The following is a 22,194-nucleotide window of genomic DNA, read 5'->3' as shown; positions in this document are numbered from 1 at the left end:
CGCCACCGCCGCAGCCGCCGCCGCCGCCGCCTCGGCGCCCGCCTCCCAGCGCTGACGGGCTCGTACGAAGCCGGCGAGGGGGAACCCGCACCAGCGGTCGCCGGCACACCGCCCAGCATGGTCCGGGAAACCAGGCACCTCTGGGTGGGCAACTTACCGGAGAATGTGCGGGAAGAGAAGATCATCGAGCATTTCAAACGGTGAGTGACACGAGGCCCGGGGCCGCGCTCTCTTCTCGGGCGCCGCTGCCCCCTCCGGCCCGTTGCCGGCCCCTCCCCGTGCGCGGAACTGGTGAGGAGACCCGGGCCAGACCCACGGACGGGTGCGGGGGGCGCGCGGCTGCCTGGCCGCTGCTCGGCCCGTGTCGCAGCGTTGGGCCTCGGGCCTCGGCGGAGCGGGCCCGGCTGCCGCCCTCTCCGTTCCCAATAAGGAGGCGGCTGTCGCTCGGCCTCCGCGAAGCCGGCGCCGGGAGGGTGCCCTCAGGCTGGCCAGCCGGCGGTGGGGTCGCGTCCTAGCGCGCCGCTGCCCGGGCTCCGAGCAGCCGCCCCCGCCGGCCCGGCAGATGCGGCGGAACCGAGCCGCCGCCGGGCCGGGACCCGAACCCCTACTCCGCCCCGACAGCCCCCGGCTCGGCCAACTCCAGAGTCCCGCAGCAACTCGCGCTCCTCGCCCTGCGGACGCGTGGACGTGTCTGACCTAGAGAGGGTTTTGTGGGAAAGGAAAGGTTATACAAAAACAAAAGTCTTGGTAGGTATCGTAGGGATGTCTCGGCACTGGGAAGACCCTGCTGGATTTTAGGGACCTCTCACGGAAGGTTCACAGACCTAGAAACTAAATGGAAATGGCAAACGCAAATGTTTTGGTTTCTTCCCCTTGTTTATGTGGGGTTGGGTGGAGGGTGGTGTCTGAAAATAAGTTGGTGCGTCTGTTTCGGCTCTTTTCGCCTTCCTCCCTTCAGCGCTCTGGGGTCCCTGGGTGAGGAGGATGGTGGGGACCGAGTGCTCGCAGAGGAGGAGCCACCTCATGTAGCAGAGTCCCCACCGCGCTGTGCTCCTAGCCTCGGGAATCTCCGCTGCTGCGGCCGCGCCGGCGTTAACACTGCAGAGCTTTTTAAAAAAGGATGGTGTTTCCCTCCCACCCAGAATTCCTAAATCAGTGGTTAAAAAACGCATGCCTTTTCAGATTAGAAGATGTAGCTCTTTTAAAAAAAGATGTAGCTGTTAAAAAGGTTCTTCCCAGAATATTTTTTTTTGTTCATGGCGTAGTAGGAATGAATGTTCTTGATACATTTTACTTATTTAGTAGCTTTTACCGTTTGTTTTTGTTTTGTGAAATCTATGTGGGTCATAGCTGATAGAGCCCTCCATGTGAAATACTGAAAATGACGGTTTACTTACACTGGTGTAAATTGAGAAGGACTGTAGCAGATATGTGGTTGTCCTCGAAAATTACTGTTTCTTGCGATATTAAAGACTTCGGAAGGTTTTAAGTTTGGTATACTCTAAATTCCTCTTACTATCTAGTGAGTGAAGGGGAAATTATGGAGCGCCCTTATTAGTGAGTCACCATGGGAAAAATAGATTGCGTCGCTTGCTCTTGAGCAGCTTGCATAAGGAAATGGAAGCAGAGGCAGCGGAGCTCCGCTCTTTCAAATGGAGGATCATTGATTCTGTTGGTGGTTGCTGTTACTGGGGTATTAAATCTTCACCGCTGGAGCGCGCGTCTGCGCGTGTCCGCGTGTGAAAAGGAGCCTGGAATAGTGAGGCCATTCATAACCCACTAAAGCTGTCCTCGGCAGGACTGGGGGAGGCGCGCTTCCAGGGACTCCCGGTGTTTACTACGTTGTGCTGAGAAATCAGGCAGCGGGAAGGCAGGAGCAAAAACTCGCCTCTGTCGCCTGTGACAAAGGGGAGATCTCGGGCTCAGTGGGGAAACAGATGGGAACGCTCCGTGGCGCGGCTCCACCCCTTACCCCATATGGAGGCCCCATATCTTCAGTGTTTTGGTGGAAAAATCATTTAGGTGCAGATTATTGGACTGGAAAAGCCACTTAGATGTGCTCACTTTTATCTCCTTGTGGACCTTCTCTGTAGGTGTCTGCCTGGGAAATTCGTATGCACCGACGTGCAAACACGTGCATTGCAGCATTTGCTTTGCCCCCTCCGTATCATGTGGTCAGACGTGTCATTTCGCATTATGCAGATTCTAGAGACACTGTATGCCTATCGCGGGGAGTTTGACCCCTCTGCAAGATGAGGGGTTCGAGAGGAAAGAGGAAATCGTCCGAGGGAGTTTTGGAAGGTTTTTTAAGTGGATGGTGCTGCCGGCCGGCTTGTGTGAATGACTTTCTAAAATGGCGGCCAGGACCCACTTCAAGTGGGAATCAGCAGAGCAGATCTCAGAATGCACAGAGGGAGGAGCGGGCAGAGGATGCGAGCTGCCTTGGAAAGCGGCGGTCTGGAGGAACGTTGCTGTATTAAAGAGGGCTTAGCTGGCACATTGCTCACGACTGCATTTAAAGGAGTGTGTTACCTATTGCAGAGCAAAAGCAGATGCTATTGATAAGATTATCTTAAAACTAAGTAGACCTAGTGTCCCTGAAATTCCTTTATTTTAAAAGCGACTTTTGAAAATTTTAAACAAGTTTGCTTAGTTCTTTGGGTAGATAGTGCATTCTTAGTGGGTTTAAAGAGTGTAAAAAAGGTTTACAGAGAAAAATCTCCTCTTTACCCCGACCCTGGGAATTCCAGTTCCCACTCTCCCCTTCCCATCTCCACCCGCTAACAGGTAATCTCTATTTCTGGCTTCTTGTGTATCCTTAAAACGGGTACAAGAAATGTTCTTGCTGATCCAGCTGTGAAGCTAAATGGACTTTGTTTGGAGAAATTCAAGGTCTTTTATCCTTATTGTGGAAAATGTTTTGTAAAGTGTGTGGTTGCTACCGGGAGGAAAACTAAATGTGAATAATTTAAGTAAAAGGGATAAAACGGTGCTTGTACCAGAATGAGAATTCTGCAAGAAAATTTAAGAACATTCAATTCTGATGTCTTCTAGAAATCATAATGAGAAAAACCATGCAATACCTATACTAAAACTGAGGTTAAAGTGCCTACTTTTACCGTTTTCCCTAGCTGATTTCAGCATTAACTAATAACTGTTTTACAGGATTAAGAGGTGTACACTGGGAATACATCATATAAAATGTTTTCAAAATGAATGTTCTCGTAATGGTGATTAGGCTTTTGTAGTAAGTATTTGGATTAAAGAACGATTAAATGAGGCAGCTTTCGGAGCAGGGCAGTTTAAGAGGCATTTTGGGATGGAGGGTCAGAGCCAATTCTTTTATTTATATTTTGATCAGTGTTTTTGGTAGAAAATAGGTTGAGGGAAGGTTGCTGATTTGGCTTTTTTTCCCTCTGTGCCAAAAAAAGAGCAAACCTTTAAAATATAATCAGAACATTTTCAAAATTTGGCTTTACCTTCTTGCAATAAGAGTAATCTATTGTGCTCATGATTTTAACAGCATTCAATATGCTGATTGAAAAGAATTAAATGAGTATTTCTGAATCAGATTTAGTTAACAAAGATCCATTGCAGGGGCTGAATTTGCACAATAGAGAAAGTCCTTTCCTTTGTATGGTATGTTAGCTGGATTGAAGGGGGAAGGGAGGAGTTATACAACAATTGGTCGCTGTCTTAGTTGTTAGAGGGAGAGAGGTGTGTGCAAAGGCGACTCCCTGAATTAGAATGAGCAAATGAATAGAACCCTTTAAAGGACATAAAAGTCTCTGTATCTTATTTTCAGGTTTGAAGTAAATCACATATTCAGGTTCTTCCCATCCATTCTCCAGTTCTAGAGAGTAAATTAAAGATCATGCAGAGGTTGAGCAAGGTAGCAGCTCATGTAACAACTTTGTCAAAGAATGAAACTCATTTAAAAGTGTTTTGTTTTGTTAACTTTATCTTGCTGCAGTCACTTTATTTTTTTAACATCTTTATTGGAGTATAATTGCTTTACAATGGTGTGTTAGTTTCTGCTTTATAACAAAGGGAGTCAGCTATACATATACATATATCCGCATGTCTTCTCCCTCATTTTGCTAACTTTACATGTCCAATCATAATGGTTTTCCTGCGTTTAAATAGCTGGAATATATGTTATGTTACATGAATTTGGTTTACTTCTGGGACGCAATATAAAGTATTGTGGTAAAGTTTCCTTGTCCTTACATACTCCTATAACTAGAGATACTTTTAGACTTAAACAAATTTGACTCCCTAGCCCGCATCACTGCTACATGGTTTATTCTCTTGAGCTGAGCCAGTTTCTTTGAAGAAACACCTCTGTTTTTGAATGTTATAATTTTGAATACCTATTTTCATGACAGGCTTTTTGAACATTAAAAAAAAGTAAAGTAAAATAATTTTATACTTATCTAGAGAAATAGCATTAGAAACTAATATAGAATGCTTGCGATGTATTTTATTTCCTGAGTTAGAATGCTTCTGGCAGATTGGAGGAAAACATAGGGCCCAGTGCCCAGAAGAACGATGGTGTTTGACTTGTGTAGAGGGCACCTTTTCCCAACTACCTTTCTTGTGGACCCTTGATTGCTCAGGCGTTGTACTGTTTGGTATGCTTATGAAGAGATTTCGGGGTTGATTTAGGAGACATTTTTAATCCTGTAAGCACTAATGGTTTGGAAAGATTTGTATAGAAGTTATAGAGATAGTGGTAATGTGGAAGTTTTTCCAAATAGTCTTCCAGGTCTCATTTTTCTCTCAGTTTGAAATTTTGCCTAAATTTAAAAAAAAATTGAAATATTTCATGAAAACTAGCATATTCCAGTTGGGGACTATATATTTTTTTGCTTTTACTTTTAAGACTCCCTAGTGTTTGAGCTGTATTTAACTAGTCATAGTATTTAGAGTAAACACTGCAGGCTGAAAAATACCTTGAGTATGTATATTCATTCAGATTGTGCTCCTGAATGTTGATATTGGATGATTTGAAATAAATAGTTGTTTGTCAACTTTAAACTGACATATTAGTCTGCTGAACAAGGAGACTAATAAATAAAGTAACACTTTTCTTTTTTCTTTTTTTTTAAAATTAATTAATTAATCTATGGCTGTGTTGGGTCTTCGTTTCTGTGCGAGGGCTTTCTCTAGTTGTGGCAAGCGGGGGCCACTCTTCATCGCGGTGCGCGGGCCTCTCACTATCGCGGCCTCTCTTGTTGCGGAGCACAGGCTCCAGACGCGCAGGCTCAGTAATCGTGGTTCACGGGCCCAGTTGCTCCGCGGCATGTGGGATCTTCCCAGACCAGGAGCTCGAACCCATGTCCCCTGCATTGGCAGGCAGATTCTCAACCACTGCGCCACCAGGGAAGCCCAAAGGAACACTTTTCTGTAGTTCAGTTTCTAACCTTTACTGTTTGTTTTGTTTAATGTTTTCTTTATTATTATATGTCTTACAGCTACTCAAATTTTTTTTTAAAATTTTCTTTCTTTCTTTCTTTTATTTTATATTTTGGCTGCGTTGGGTCTTCGTTGCTGCGCCCGGGCTTTCTCTAGTTGCGGCAGGCGGGGGCTTCTCTTTGTTGCGGTGCGTGGGCTTCTCATTGTAGTGGTTTCTCTTGTTGTGGAGCATGGGCTCTAGGCGCGCGGGCTCAGTAGTTGTGGTTCGCGGGCTCTAGAGCCCAGGCTCAGTAGTTGTGGCGCACGGGCTTAGTTGGTCCGCGGCATGTGGGATCTTTCCGGACCAGGGCTCGAACCCGTGTCCCCTGTATTGGCAGGCGGATTCCTAACCACTGTGCCACCAGGGAAGCCCACTACTCATATTTTGAATGAAAATAGCATACTGTATTGTAGAAACCAATTAGGATGTTTAATCAATTTATTAGAAATTATATAATTTTGTGTGCTGTCTAGCTGGTTTTTAGTGTGTGGAAATACGCTTTGCAGTGAAAAGATGTTCTTGGTATAATGTTAAAGTATTGCAATATTCCGATTTTTCCCCCTACATGTGTCACTGTCTGCCAAGTTGAAAATTATAAACATCTAAAAAAAACCCACAACGGGATGTCGCTATAAAACCCTAACTTAAATTTAGTGAATTTTTGGATTTAATTACTTAGGATTTCATTTTGAGTATAGGGATGAATTGAAATCTAGCATGTTTAAAGATTTTTATTATATAAGAACTGCTCCACCTCTTACAGCTAAGGAATATTTCTGGGAAAATTCAAATGGAAGACACCTATTATTGCTTGTGTTATGTACTTGGTGCTAGATTTTTAGTCCAGCATTAAACTCTGGGGGTATGTGTATGTCTTTGTATCTTTGTATTAGATGCTGAGTTTGGGTTACATTGACAAATGAAATGAAGATTTTTCTGTTTATATCTTGTATTGACTTTGTAACATTCTTATGTTTACACACAGTATATGTACTTTTACATATAATACATTTATAGTTTCTTTGATTCTTAAAGTTGACTCAGTGATTTTTTAAAAAATACCCCATCATTTTATTCCTTTGATTAAAAAACTAGGATATTTTTACTCTACTTAAAAACACTTCGTATTTTACAAACTACATTTGATGTATAGTGATTTGCATCTTTTGTAAGTCAATAAATTGGTAAGTGGTGGATTTTTGTTTCAACCATTAATTTTTAAAATTTATGCTGTCTGCAATAAAGGCTCTTTTTCACTCAAGATTTTTTTATTCTTTATTTTTTTAATGTTTTAATTTTTATTTTTTGGCCACGTGGCACAGCATGCAGGATCTTAGTTCCCCAACCAGAGATCGAACCCATGCCCCCTGCAGTGGAAGCAAGGAACCCTAACTACTGGATTGCCAGGGAATTCCCCACTTAAGATTATTTAAGTAACCTTGGATGAAAAGAAAAAAGATTTTAAAAGTTTATCACTTTACTATATCAAAAGGATGTTAGAATGAAAACTATTACTATTTAGACCAGAATTTAGGAGGAGGTACTTAAATTTGGATAGGAAAATAGTATATCTTTATTTTCACTAACTTCTTAATCAGAATTTAGCATTTCCATCAATTATAACTATATTGTGGTGTAGTACCAACATGATAGTATTAGTAGTACCTGTGATGATTTCACCACCAACACCAGTCAGATGTATTTTCATATTTTACATTACAGTTGCAGATATTTCATTTATGCTCATCACAACTTGGAAATGACAGTAGCTATTAGACCTGCTGCTAAATACTTAATGCATCAATAAAGATGCATATATATATTACTGTATGATCAATTGGTGTTGTGGATATACTTTTAAAACTTTACCTTGGAGAATTTTGAACATACACAAAAGTAGAAAAATAGTAAATAAATCTCATGTACCCATCGTTCAGCCCCAATGACCATCAACCATGACGTATTCTGCCTTATGAGGAAAAATAAAGCAGAGGAGGGGATGGAGAGTAATGTGAGTGGGAGTGATGAGGAAGGCCTCTTTGAAAATACGGCATTTGATACACAGGAATGAAGGCCTATCCATACACCTAGATCCACTTCTCGCCTTCCTGTGTGTTTGTTTGTTGTTGTTGTTGTTTTTCATTTAAAATTTATTTTGAAATAGTTCAGGAAAAGTGCAAAGAATTCCCACATTCCCTTCACACAAATTCCTCAGTTGTTAGCATTTTGCCACATGTGCTCCATTACCTTCTCTTGTCTTTTCCTGGCATGACATCCTTAAATTCTCCAGTGTATATCTCCCCAAAACTGCATTGCACCATACAGTATTTTCGGCAAGGAAATCAACATTGGTATAGCACTATTACTCAATCCATAGACCTCATTCAAATGATGCCAGCCATCCCAACAATGTCCCTCTTTCCTTTTTGGTCCAGGATCCTAGCCAGTACCATGTATTGCCTTTGGTTGTCATGTGTCGTCCGTCTGGAACAGTTTCTTACCCTAATTCTCATGTGCCTGATAGTCTTAAAGAGCACAATTCTTTTTTTATTTTTAATTAATTTATTTATTTTTGACTGCGTTGGGTCTTCGTTGCTGCGTGCGGGCTTTCTCTAGTTGTGGCAAGTGGGGGCTACTCTTCTTTGCGGTGTGCGGGCTTCTCACTGTGGTGGCTTCTCTTGTTGTGGAGCACGGACTCTAGGCATGCGGACTTCAGTAGTTGTGGCACGCGGGCTCAGTAGTTGTGGCACACGGGCTTAGTTGCTCCGCGGCATGTGGGATCTTCCCAGACCAGGGCTCGAACCCGTGTCCCCTGCATTGGCAGGCGGATTCTTAACCACTGAGCCACCAGGGAAGCCCAAGAGCATAATTCTTTCATTCTGCAGGCTGACCCTCTACCCAGGTCTGTCCAGTATTACCTCATGACCAGATCAGGTCTTAAAATCTTGGCAGGAATACCAGAGAAATGATTCTGTGCTTTTTCAGAATATGGAGACAGTATTGGATCCATCCCACCACTGGTGATGTTAACTTTGATCACCTAGTAAAGTTAGTGTCTTCACCATTTTCCCCCCTTTATTTGATTAGCATTTTATGGGGAGATATTCCCATATTACACTGTTAGTCTCTTCCATCATCAACCCTAAACCCAGTAGCCTTAGCATCTATTGATAACTTTTGTTTTAATATTTATTTATTCATTCATTTATTTTTGGCTGCATCGTGTCTTAGTTGTGGCATGCGGAATCTTTCGTTGCAGCATGCGGGCTTCTCTCTCTAGTTTTGGTGCACGGGCTCAGTAGTTGTGGCGCGCAGGCTTAGTTGCCCCGTGGCATGTGGGATCTTAGTTCCCCGACCAGGGATCAAACCCACATCCCCTCCATTGGAAGGCAGACTCTTAACCACTGGACCCCCAGGGTAGTCCCCCATTGATAACTCTCGACTGTATTATATACTGCTGTGATGGTTGCCAAATGAGAATCTATTACTGTGATTTCTTATACATTTATTCTGCTGTAGGTAAGAATTTTCCATAATTATATTTGGAAATATATATACACACACGCATATATATGATTTCCATTTTTTTCAATGGGTTTTAATTCAGAACTTGCTTATTTTGATACCCAAATCATTCTAGATTTGACCAGTGGGAGCTCCTTCAAACTGGCTACCGTGTCCTTTTGATATCTCCCCACTACTCTTTTAAGCATTTCTTTATTTCTGGCAACAACAAAGGCTCATCTTGTATTTTCCCTTTCCCAGTCCTGTAATCAGCCATTCTCCAAGAGACTCTGGTTCCTTTTAGGGAGGGATGGTATTTAGAAACGCAAGATCTGGGTGCACAGTTTACCCACTGTTGCAGAGCTAAGAGGATATGTATTGTCTGTGTACACATGTATATATGTTTACATGTATATATAATACATGTATCTCTATATAATATATTTTGAAACTGTGTTCACACATGTTTCAGTTCATGAGGATTCTTTCTAACCTCCCCATTTCCATGTTTATAAATCCCTTCTCAGACAGTGAGAAACCTCTCATTATTCTCAATATATTTACTTACTTGCCCAGTATGTTCTCAGTGTAACTAATAGGCCAACCACTCTGCCTCCCCCACTTCTGCCTGCCACCTCTGGGCACCTCACCCCTGCTGCCTCTGCATCAAATCACCTCCCTCTTGCCTTTTCTCTTTGGAAACCAACATTGTGGGGGAGGTGGAAGGCAAGGCAAGAAAAGGAAGGTGGGGCTGGAAATGACTTGCATGTTTTTATCTTCAGTTTTTTCTCTCATAGGAGACAACTTGTGGATGAATGAATTACCTGCCTCTGGTGCCATTTGTAAGCAGATTTAGAGCTACCCCACTTTTAAAATTTTAGTTTTGGTTCTACTTCCACCACTGACTTTATGACGTGAGGTTAATCACAGGATCAGTATGAGCTGTATTATATGCTGAGTCATTCAGAAGAGGGGCTAGTAAGAAGGGAGTTTGTTTTTTAAGTATCATCATTGCTTCATTTATTTGGGCGTCAGTCACTCACTTTGTGTGGTATCTCAGCAGAATCTTGCCCTTGCCCTACTTCCCCCCAAGCTTATTGACCTCAACCTTATTTCTTTTTTTGTTTGTTTTAACTTAAAAATTTTAATACTAATTTTAAATTAATAAGTTTTAATTAATTTAATTCTTAACTGAAGTATAATTGACATATAACATTATATTGGTTTCAGGTGTACAACATAATGATCTGATATTTGTATATATTGCAAAATGATCACCACAATAAGTCTAGTTAACATTCCTCACCATACATAGTTACAAAAAACGTTTTTTTTCCTTGTGATAAGTACTTTCAAGATTTACTCTCTTAGGAACTTTCACATATGCAATACAATATTAACTGTAGTCACTGTGCTGTACATTATATCCCCATGACTTATTCATTTTATAATTGGAAGTTTATATCTTTTGAGCCCTTTCATTCCACCCATCACCCCAACCCCCAACCACCAATCTGTTTTCTGTATCAATGACTTTTTTTTTTTAAGATTGCACATATGAGTGAGTTCCTATGGTATTTGTCTTTCTCTGACTTACTTCACTTAGCATAATGCCCTCAAGGTTTATCCATGTTGTTGCAAATGGCAAGATTTCCTTTTTTACGGCTGAATAGTATTCCATTGTGTGTGCGCGTGCGTGTGTGTGCGCGCGCGCATGTGCGCACACCACATATGCCACATGTTCTTTATCCATCCATCAATCCCTGGACACAGGTTGTTTCTGTATCTTGGCTTTGGTAAATAAAATGCTGCAGTGAACATGGAGATGCATATCTTTTCAAATTGGTGTTTTCCGTTTCCTTGGTTATATACCCAGAAGTGGAATTGCTGTGTCATATGGTAATTCTATTTTTAACTTTTTCAGGCACCTCCATACTGCTTTCCATAGTGGCTGCATCAACTTTTTTTTCTGCTCCCTCTACACTACTCTTCACCCCTGTCCAAAGAGTTCCTTAATGAATTAAGAATCTTATTCCTTTGCACAAGCCCTACAATGTGTATAGTTGGTATTATTTTGAAGTAGATCCCAGACATCTTATTTAATCCACAAATATTTCAGTGTTTATCTCTAGAAGATAAGAACTGTTTAAAGATATTCAGCAATACTGTGGTATATCCTTATTTCAAATACCCAGTCAGTATTTTCAAATATCCAGCCAGTACTCGAGTTTGTAATTGTTTTAAGAATCTTTTTTTTTTTTTTTCACTCAGGCTCTAAATAAGGTACATAAAATATATTTTAAAAAGTTTATTGAGGTATAATTTGCATACAGTAAAATGTACCTATTTCAAGTGTTGAGTTTGTTGAATTTTGAGAAATGTAGGCATCCTTGTAATCACCAGCACCACAGTCAGGATACCACAGTTTATTTACTTACTGATGGACATGGGACTATTTAAACCTTTTTTAATCCATAGGTTTTAATCTCTCTCTCTGCTTACAACTAATTTGTTGGAAACCAAGTTGTAGAGTTTCTCAGTGTGTGTTTTGCTGATTACATGCCTGTCCTGTGGTATACATTAACATCACCTTTTGTCCTCTGTATTTCCTGTATGTTCAAAAGTTGATAATCGTATTTCAATATAATTGGTTTCTTTGTAATTTGTGCATTTTACTTGATTAATTTAATAATAGTCCGAGAAAGGGTTTATAGGTTTCACTGGCTGTCAAAGCAGTCCGTGGAAAAAAGTGTAAGAAATATTGGTTTAGGCTAACCATTATGTTAAGAATAGAATGCTAGCAGTATATTTAAGTACTTACTTTAGCTTTGACATAAAAAGGTTGAGGTTATAAAGTTAAGAATCACCGAAAAACTTTAAGACTAGTAAACAAAACAAAGATAGTGTCCTGTGAATAGCTTTATTTTTCCCCTCCTCTTTTTCCTCTTTGTAAACTTATAGGATTAGAATTGCTGTTTTTCTTGTGGGAATATTTTTCTGTTTTTTCATCCACCGCCCCCCTCCCCCCCAGTTTTATCGTATAAATCGTGGAATCCTTAGATTTTTAAAGGTTGTTCCTTTTAGTCAGCTTGAATTCTTTCAATGAAGTGAATTTCAAGCACATCCAATGTTAGAATTAAATGCCATAATAGATATTAATTTCTATTATATGGGTGGGTTCAGCCTTAATCAAAGAAAACAAGATTTGTAAAAATCTCAATTTATAGAGAGTATCTAAAATTCAATTAGTGTGTGATGCTGTATATAAAAAAGACAGGGAATTCCCTGGCAGTCCAGTGGTTGGGACTCTGTGCTCTCACTGCCTAAGGCCCAGGTTCAATCCCTGGTCGGGGAGCTAAGATCCTGCAAGCTGTGCGGCGCGGCCAAAAAAACAAAAACAAAAACAAAATAAGACACCTTAACTCTTCAGTAACACATTTATTTGTTTATTTATTTAAATATTTATTTTGGCTGTGCTGGATCTTCGTTGTTGCACTCGGGATCTTCCTTGTGGCACGTGGGATCTTTATTGCAGCATGTGGACTCTTAGTTGCGGCACGCGAACTCTATAGTTGCGGCATGCATGTGGAATCTAGTTCCCTGATCAGGGATTGAACACGGGGTCCCTGCATTGGGAGCACGGAGTTTTACCCACTGGACTACCAGGGAAGTTCCCAGTAACACATGTATTATCTAAAGTAGATACATTTATTTTCTCCCATAAATTGAATGGGTCGGATTATAAGATTTATAAGGGGACTTCCCTGGCGGTGCAGTGGTTAAGAATCCGCCTGCCAATGCAGGGGACACGGGTTCGATCCCTGGTCTGGGAAGATCCCACATGCCGCGGAGCAACTAAGCCCGTGCACCACAACTACTGAGCCTGTACTCTAGGGCCCGCGTGCTGCAACTGCTGAAACCCATGCGCCTAGAGCTCCGCAACAAGAGAAGCCACCGCAACAAGAAGCCCGAGCACCGCAATGAAGAGTAGCTTCCGCTCGCCGCAACTAGAGAAAACCCGTGCACAGCAACGAAGACCCAATGCAGCCAAAAAATAAATTAAAAAAAAAGAAAAGATTTCTAAGGTCTTTTTGGTTTAGAAAATCTTGTTCTAGGGCACACCGTGTTAGAACTGGTAAAGGGTCTTTATTGGCATGGAAAAATATTAAATGACAAAACAAGGTGTAAAATGGGACATGTAACATCTCTATGGGATCAGTGAAAATCTATACGTGACTCTCCTTTGTATATGCTCACTGTGTCAGCTTTTGATACAAATGGTGTTTCTGTTGATAACTGAAAATCTAAAGTGAGAGATGAATAAGTATAATATTAAAAGCTCTCTCATGCAAAAAAAAAAAGAAAATCTCATTCTACCCATTCTTCATAGTGCATAAAGGTCACTGGAATGCTGTGAAGATTTAAAAAAAGTATATTTTGATGATTAGTTGGATTATAAAAGAGCTTAATATCTAGAAATACTGTGTAGCCATCATACAAAACATTGGCGTGCCAGTTCCTTTCAGATGAATCATTCTCCTAACCAGCTATGCTCATCAATCAAAAATAGTCTTTCTTGGGTTCAGACTTAAGTGGCATTTGTAAAGTTTCAAATAGTTTTAAATTATATTGCAGTTAATTTAAAAAAATGGTGTCTGTGCTTTGTTATACTAATCTAAGGTGTATAAGGATATACTCTAGTTTTTCTTGTCACTTATACCTCTCTGTTATTTTTTTTTTTTAATGAAATAGCCCTTTCCACGGTGGTTTTTGACACAGATTATTCCTTTTCAGCATAAGTTTGCTGTGCCAGTCTAAAAGTAGATGTATAAAAGGAACTTTCATCACAGCTTGGGGTTTCACAGGGTTATGACATTTGATTTCCTTTGTGTTGATCTTATTGGAAATTTGTATAAAGTTTTTGCTTGTAAAGAAAAGCTTTTTGGTTCTAGAGATTATAATTAATGAATAAAGTGTTGACTGGAGAAGTTTGCATATTTAATAAGTTTCAGGAATGATTGGCATAGAGACTGGTGACTTATTTCTTAATTTAATAGGCTTAATTTCCTGCAGAGTTTTTATTGGGAAGTATGATTATTTAAAAGTTTATAAACCATTGGAATTGAGTAGAAAAACCCAAAGACCTTTTAAGATTAAAGAGTGATGAAGAAGACCCATTTCCTTAATCTGGAAATATAGGTAGTCTTTAAAGATTTACAGAAATACAGTGGTGGATGAAAAGAATATGGAATTTATGTATATTACAAAAAGATCACATTTGTCCTGATTCTATTCTAAGTAACCATATATTGTGAAATAAGGATAGAAGTCTAATCAAGTGAAATATTAGAGGAAATTTATAAATTTCTCAAAGTCTTTTTTTAAACTGTTATTTAACTAAGAAGTAAGCCATAGGTTAGAAGTTAATTTCCTTCTCAGCAGTTGTACTGTAATAGTCCTATTAAGCCAGGTAGGAAGCACATTTTCAAAGAGTCCTTTGCATTTACACCCCGGACTCTTGATGTAGATTTTTGTTAGTTTCTTGGCTTCTGCTACTTCAACTTTGTTTTCTCCAGCCTTCCCCTTTTGATCAACTTGCCTTGCTCCTTTTTTTCTTCATCTAACTATTTTATTTACTGCCATTACTTTAAGAAATGGTTAATCATGGTCATTTGCATTCTATTTACAATTATACTTGAGCTTTTCTCAGTACTGTGTAAATCAGACACATTTATGAAGTTGTTCATGAATTATTGTGAGAAGAAACGTCCAAATGTTAACTTAGTGGCCACCATCGTTGTCTGTATTCTTGCACTGTGTGTGTGTATATATATATATATATATTTATATTTATATATATATATTTATATTTATATTTATATTTATTTATTTATTTATTTGGCTACACCGGGTTTTAGTTGTGGCACGTGGGATTTTGCGGCGTGTGGGATCTTTAGTTGCGGCATGTGGGATCTTTTAGTTGCAGCATGCGGGATCTAGTTCCCTGACCAGGGATCGAACTCAGGCCCTCTGCATTGGGAACATAGAGTCTTAACTGCTGGACTGCCAGAGAAGTCCCCATCACTATATATTTTGACTTTTAGAGTGTAAACTCCTCCCTCCTATTCTCTGAAGAAGTACCTTATGAATTCTTTCTAAGATTGTCTAAAAGATTCGGGCTTCCTATTTTATGTAACCAGTAACATCTAAAGATCATAGAATCTTTGGGATTTTTTTCTCCTTATAATTGGATAATCTTTCAGAGGTTTACATATCAGTTGCGCACTATCTTTTTGTTAACAATTAATTTTACTTAGTAAATAGTTATTTTGCACCATTAGATTGGTGCAAAATAATGCATATACGTATTTTTTCACTGAAGTAATGGTGCCGGTAATAGTTCTGAAGAATTTTGTCATTCAAAGCTTTACTGAAAACATTGCCTTTTCCCAAGAGTTGTAGTCATCAAGTTTTCATGTACAGGAATCTAGGCACTAACCATGGATTTGATGAACAGCTGACTATAGTTTTGTTGGTTGAATTAAGCTTATCTTCAGTCTTCCAGGTTTTCTTAAACCTTTTCTAATTAGAATCAATAAATCGTTTTTCATTTTTAAAAAGTAATGTATTATGTTCATAGAAGCATTTACAATAGCCAAAAGATAGAAGCAATCTAAGTGTTCATGACCCATGAAAGGATAAACAGAATGTGTGACAACAAAATATGTATCATGGAGGAGTATTCAGCCTTAGAAAGGAAGGAAATTCTTCTTTTCTAAATTGAAGTATTGTTGATTTACAATATTATGTTAGGAAAGGCAATTCTGACACATGCTTCAACATGGGTGAACCTTGAAGACTTTATGCTAAGTGAAATAAGGCTGTCACAAAAGGACAAATATTGTATGAGTCTACTTACATTAGCTTCCCGGAGCAGTCAAATTCATAGAGAAAGTGGAATGGTGCGTTGCTTTTTTTTTTTCTTCTTTTTTTTTCTTTCTTTCTTTTTTTTTTTTTAACTGTTATAAGCAGTGTTGCTTACTAAGCAGTCTATCAAATTGTCTTCCTAAGAGGTTTCTCTAATTTATACTCCTGCAGACAGTGTTATGAAAGTATCTATTTTCTTAGACTCTAGCTAATATCTAGGTATTATTAAAATTTAGGTCTTTGTGTTGCATGGCACTTTTTTTTAAAATTTGGATTTTTGAAATTTTGAGTGGAAATTGAGCAGCTTTTTTGAGTGTGTTTGTTCTGTTTACCATTTTGTGTGTATGGGTGTATTTTTAAAGAATTTCCTGGAACTTCCCTGGTAGCGCAGTGGTTAAGACTCCGTGCTCCCAATGCAGGGGGCCTGGGTTCGATCCTTGGTCCGGGAACTAGATCCCACATGCATGCCTCAACTAAGAGTTCGCATGCCACAACTAAGGAGCCCGCCTGCTGCAACTAAGACCCGATGCAACCAAATAAATAAATAAAATAAATATTAAAAAAAAAAAATTCCTATTTGGGTATTTTGCCTCTGTTTTGTTTGGACCTCTGTCTCCCTTGATTTGGAAGAAGTTTGTATATTTAGGAAATCACTTATTTCTCATGTGCAAGTATTTTTCCCCATTTGTCTTTTGACTGTATTTTGCTATTTAGGAGCTGTAATTTTTATGTGGTTTAATTTATATGGTCTTTTCCTTTATGACATAGGGCTTTTATCTCAGGCTGAGTGTCTTTCCCAGACCGAAGACTACAACAAACTAATATATATATATATATATATATATATATATATATATTTTTTTTTTTTTTTGGCAGAGAGAGAACACAAATCAGCAAAATATTACAAATCATTCTCCCGCCCCCCCCCTTCTTTTTCCACCTCTCCCCCATTCCTCCAAGTAGAGAAACATTTTAGGATATTAGCTTTTTCTAAAATGGGGCTAGGGGCCTGTGTTTGACTGCCCTTTGCTGGCTTTAGGGATTCTGAGTCTGTTTTTTTCATCTTTAGTAATCATTTGTACTTACTCCAAAGATAAAGTGATTAAAGGGGAATATATTAATTATTTAAGAATAGTTTTAAAATCTTTTATACATAAATTTATTTCACAGTAGATTTCCTGAAAGAATTCTATATCTCCATGAAATGAAGATAGGTTTTGGCTGTCATCTAATGGGTTACTTATCTTCCCAGGCAGGCATGCTTGAAATAGAAAGTGTCTTCCTTAAATGTGCCCATTTACAGGAAACATGGCAGACAGTTGATTTGTATTGAGATAACGCAGACACTTGTGACTAAAGGAGATGTAAAATCTGTTGTATTAAAAGACGGTGACAGGGACTTCCCTGGCGGTCCAGTGGCTAAGGCTCTGTGCTCCCAGTGCAGGGGGCCCAGGTTCAGTCCCTGGTCAGGGAACTAGATCCACATGCCGCAACTAAAGATCCCGCATGCCACAACTAAGACCCGGTGCAGCCAAATAAATAAATATAAAAGACAGTGACAGGTACTATTTTTTGTCTTTTTTCTTTTAATAACAGTTTTAACGAGATGTAATTCACATGGCATAAAATTTTTCCTTTGAAAAGTGTACAGTTGTTTTTAGTATATTTGCAGAGTTATGCAGCCATCACCACTAATTTCAGAACATTTTCATCACTCCAGTATGAAACCCCCATACCCATTAGCAGTCATTCCCCATTCTTCCTTCTCCCCATCTCCTGGAATCCACTAATCTATTTTCTATTTCTGTGTATTTGCCTATTTTGGACCTTTCACATATATATGGAATCATAAAATATGTGATTGGCTTCTTTCCCTTGTAGTGTTCTCGAGGTTCATCCATGTTGTAGCATGCGTAAGAACTTCATTCCTTTTTATTGCCAAATGACATTCCATTGTATGGACATAATACCACATTTTAAAAAATCCACTCAGCAGTTGAACATTTGGTTTGTTTCCATTTTTTTGGCTATTATGAATAATGATACTGTGAACATTTCTGTATGTGTTTTTATGTGGACTTCTCTTTTCAGTTCATACCTAAGGGTAGAATTACTGGATTATACGGTAATTCTAAGTTTAACATTTTGAGGAACTGCCAAATTGAATTCCGAAGTGGCTGTACCATTTTACAATCTTACCAGCAATTTATTAGGGTTTAGATTTCTCCTTATACTTGTTATTGTCTGTCGCTTTTATCAATATTCTAGCCATCCTGTTGCGTGTGAAGTGGTATCTCATTGTGGTTTTGGTTTTTATTTTCCTAAAGTCTAATGTGGTTAAGCAAATTTTTGTGTGTTTATTGGCTGTTTGTATATATGTTTAGAGAAATTGTCTATTTATATCCTTTGCCTATTTTTAAATTGCATTATGTCTTTTTCATTGTTGAGTTGTAAGAGCTCCTATCAGATAAATAATTTGCAAATATTTTCTATTTTCTGGGTTTATATCAATTTTTGATCATTGTCTTTGGATAGAGTAAAACTGTTAACTTGTAGTTTATCATTGTCATGCTAACAATTTAAATTTATCTTTGTCATTCTAGATAATTGTTAAAACAAGTTCTTCTTTTGGATTTTAACTTATTTTAACTGATTTAATGAGACATATGACATATTAAAAATATTACCGTCTTATTTGGGTATGTCCAAACTGCAGGAGTTTTGCCATCTAAGTGTATGATTCTGAGCTACTTACTACATTTAATGGTTTGAAGTATGGGGGGTATCAGTAATTGTGAATGAGGTAGCTTTAATGTCTACCTCTACTATGTTGATGACAAGAAATAGCTGTGATTAATTTGAAAAGATTGGGATTGTACACTTAAAAATGGTTAAAATACTAATTTTATGTTATATTTTATCACAATAAAAAACTTGACCTGTGATTATGTAGGAAAAATGTGGCCAGCTCCAATTTAAATGCTGTTATGATGCATTATTTAAGTTTCTAGGGGATTCTGCCTTTTGGCATTCTTGAAGTATTTGTAGTCACTGGTATAGGAAATAAAATAAAGGTCTAACACAGAGGGGAAACCAGTCTTTTGGTCTAAATATAGGATCAAGTGGTTGATTTATAAATTAGTAATTCCTTCATAAAAATTTTTTACTATAAAAGGGTTATATAAATAAGTGTTGATGTTACTGCATTATTGCAGATAATTTGGTGGTTGTAATGGATATATTTATGACCCAACTGTCTGAGTTTGGAAGAGGAATGATTTTGAATATTTTCGTAATATAAAAAATAAGAAAACACAAATATTTATTGTTTCTACTATTAAAGGTCACCCAACCAGACTGTAATACTCATCTCTTAGGCCTCTTTTTTTTTTGGCTGTGTTGGGTCTTCGTTGCTGCACGCAGACTTTCTCTAGTTGCGGCGCGCGGGCTTCTCATTGCGGTGGCTTCTCTTGCTGCAGAGCATGGGCTCTAGGCACGCAGGCTGCAGTAGTTGTGGCACGCGGACTCAGGAGCCGTGGCTTGCGGGCTCCAGAGCGCAGGCTCAGTAGTTGTGGCGCACGGGCTCAGTTGCTCTGTGGCATGTGGGATCTTCCCAGACCAGGGCTTGAACCCGTGTCCCCTGCATTGGCAGGTGGACTCCCAACCACTGAGCCACCAGGGAAGCCCTTCTTAGGCCTTTTTATCCCTTACAGCATGCTCATTTGCTTTTTGCTTTCTGTCTATTCATACTTATTGATCATTTTCTTTTGAATAAGGAACAGCTTAGCCATGATGGGGTGGAAGGGTGGAAAAGTGGGCAATACACAAAGAATTGATAGTTTGATAAAATATGTAATCTTTGGAAAGTGATGTATTGGGTTTTAGATGAATGGGTGTTTTAGGTTAATTGCATGCCTCTTCAAAGAGGCTGATATTCTCCTCATTACAATTCTGTAAGTCTATCCTGAATAACAGGTAGACGTTTCAAGAATGACTTGGGGAGGATTGTTTTCTGTAGTAGGAGGACTTGTGTGAAAACGAATAGTGGCTATTCTTTGCTTATTATTAATAGGGTCACTTGCAAAAAAAGGTAGGATTAAAATTAATAATTACATTCTTATTGATAAACCAGCTAATAATGGATGAATGTAGTAACTTTTAGAAAGAAAGGGTATTGAGAGAATTCATTGGGTTTTAGCATACTAATGATCTTTAGCTTTATGTATTTGGTGTTGCTTTGGAAATTAACAAAGTAAGTTTCTTGTAGGGTTGAGGAAAAGTTTAGAATAGGAGGAATCTTCTTTTCACATATCAAGGAGCTGAAAATTGTAAATAAATCAATTCCATGAGACTAGGGATCTTTGTTTTATTCCCTGATATGCATCCAGTGCCTACAACAGTGCCTGTTAAGAACCATAAAATTAAAAATAATTGATTCAGGATTAGAACCCTACTCTTTTCTCATAGTGGAGGAAAAACATTAGAGTATATCATGATGCTCTCAAATGTAAAATGTGTGGCCATTAATACACTGCAATTATATTCTTCAAGGAAATGCTAAGGACTATATAAATTTGACTATATAAATAGTCACATGTTGAAAGACCAGACATCTCAGCAAATCTGGCATTGTTTTGGGTTATTTTAAAATTCTCTCTTAAAAACGTAGAAGAATTATAGTGTATGTTGATCAATTTAATATTTTTTGATGGTGAATATTTTTGACCAAACGGAAGCCAATTTAATGTTGTTTTTTGATTGTGCTTTTTTGAAGACAAACCCATTAGATTGCTATATACTGCAGCTTGTAGCAATCAAGCACACTTTCTTAATTTTATGTTCTCATTTAAAAAAAAATTAGGTTTTCTTGATTCTTTAAAAATTACAAATGAGTTAACTTATTACTACAACCTTTGACTATGTAATTTAAGAAAATATTTTGTGCATATTACTGGAGACTATTCCATAGGTTCTCTGAAAACCTGTAACTAAGGCTTGATGTTTAAAAAAAAGAAATACTATTTAACTGTGGTTTTATTATTTTTGCTCTTTTTTCTTTTTTAATTAATAGATGTCAGTAAATGTTTCATTTGAATACTTAAGGAATACTTGAATACTATAGGAACTGTGTTGTTTTGGAAAGAGTAGATAAAATCAGGACATCACATTTACATTTACCAGCTGAGTTCTCATGGCTGTGAAGGGTTAAGCAGGTTTTTTTTTTTTTTTTTTTTTTTAATTTGGGAGTTTCCAGTCTTCTCAGTATAGAAGATAATGTAATACCTGATAAAGTTCTCTTATGTTAAATTTGGAGATAAATTCATATTTTGTTTCCAGAGTGTACTCTCCTTATGTAAAAATTATGGGAACCGTGAGCCCACCCTTTTGAGGACGGAGGGCCATTTGACTTTGTTCTACACGCATAATCTATGCATTAAGTATTTGGTCCTTCTTTTCAGTATTGCATTTAGCTCTTTGTTATTAAGAATTTAAGCTTAAATATTTGTTTTCCCTGTATTATGCTTTGGCTGACTGACTTTTTTGATGGGGAATTGGCTGATGCTTCCCTCTTTTTTCTTTTTTCTTCTTTCTTCTTTCTAATAGAAAAACCTATGTGGTCTTGGGCTTAGTGATAAGTTGTGTGTGTGTGTTAAAATATACAAAATTTATTATCTTAACCATTTTTAAGTGTTCAATTCAGTGCCATTAAGTGCATTCACAGGGAATTCTCTGGCGGTCCAGCGGTTAGGACTCGGCGCTTTCACTGCCAGGGCCCAGGTTTGATCCCTGGTCGGGGAACTAAGATCCTACAAGCTGCTTGGTGCGGCCAAAAAAAAGTGCGTTCACAATGTTATGTAACCATCAGCACTATCTATTTCTAGAATTTTTTTCATCTCACACAAAAACTCTGTGTCATTAAGCAATGTCTCCCCAGCCCCTGTTAACCTCTGTTCTACTTTCTGTCTCCATGAATTTGTCTATTCCAGATACTTCATGTAAGTGGAATCATAAACTAATTGTCCTTTTGTGTCTGGCTTATTTCATTTAGTATGATGTTTTCAAGGTTTATCCATGTTGTAGTGTGTATCGAAACTTCATTTCTTTTTATGTTTTAATATAATATTCCATTGTTTGTATATACCACATTTTGTTTATCCATTCATCCATTGATGGACAGTCAGGTTGTTTCCATCTTTTGGTTTTTGTGAATAATGATGCAGTGAACATTCGTGCAATGTATCTTTTTGAGCCCCAGTTTTCAGTTCTCTTGGGTATATACCTAGGAATGGAATTGCTGGGTCATA

General features: G+C 38.4%; 1 protein-coding gene across 2 annotated transcripts in view; it reads left to right on the top strand.

Moving 5' to 3' along the window:
- The window catches only part of SPEN (spen family transcriptional repressor), an 85,243-nt gene continuing 63,049 nt past the window's right edge, over positions 1-22,194 (top strand). The window contains exon 1 of one of the 2 annotated variants that reach the window (XM_061184894.1): positions 1-200. In XM_061184894.1, coding sequence (XP_061040877.1) covers positions 118-200 — 83 coding nt within the window. In that variant the 5' untranslated portion in view covers positions 1-117. The remainder of the gene's footprint in view (positions 201-22,194) is intronic. The other variant, XM_061184893.1, reaches the window with a different exon arrangement.

This window comes from Eubalaena glacialis, chromosome 3 (genome assembly GCF_028564815.1).
Source record: "Eubalaena glacialis isolate mEubGla1 chromosome 3, mEubGla1.1.hap2.+ XY, whole genome shotgun sequence".
NCBI lineage: Eukaryota > Metazoa > Chordata > Mammalia > Artiodactyla > Balaenidae > Eubalaena > Eubalaena glacialis.
The sequence above is the reverse complement of the archived record's forward strand: the minus strand, read 5'-3'. Positions and strand labels throughout refer to the sequence as shown.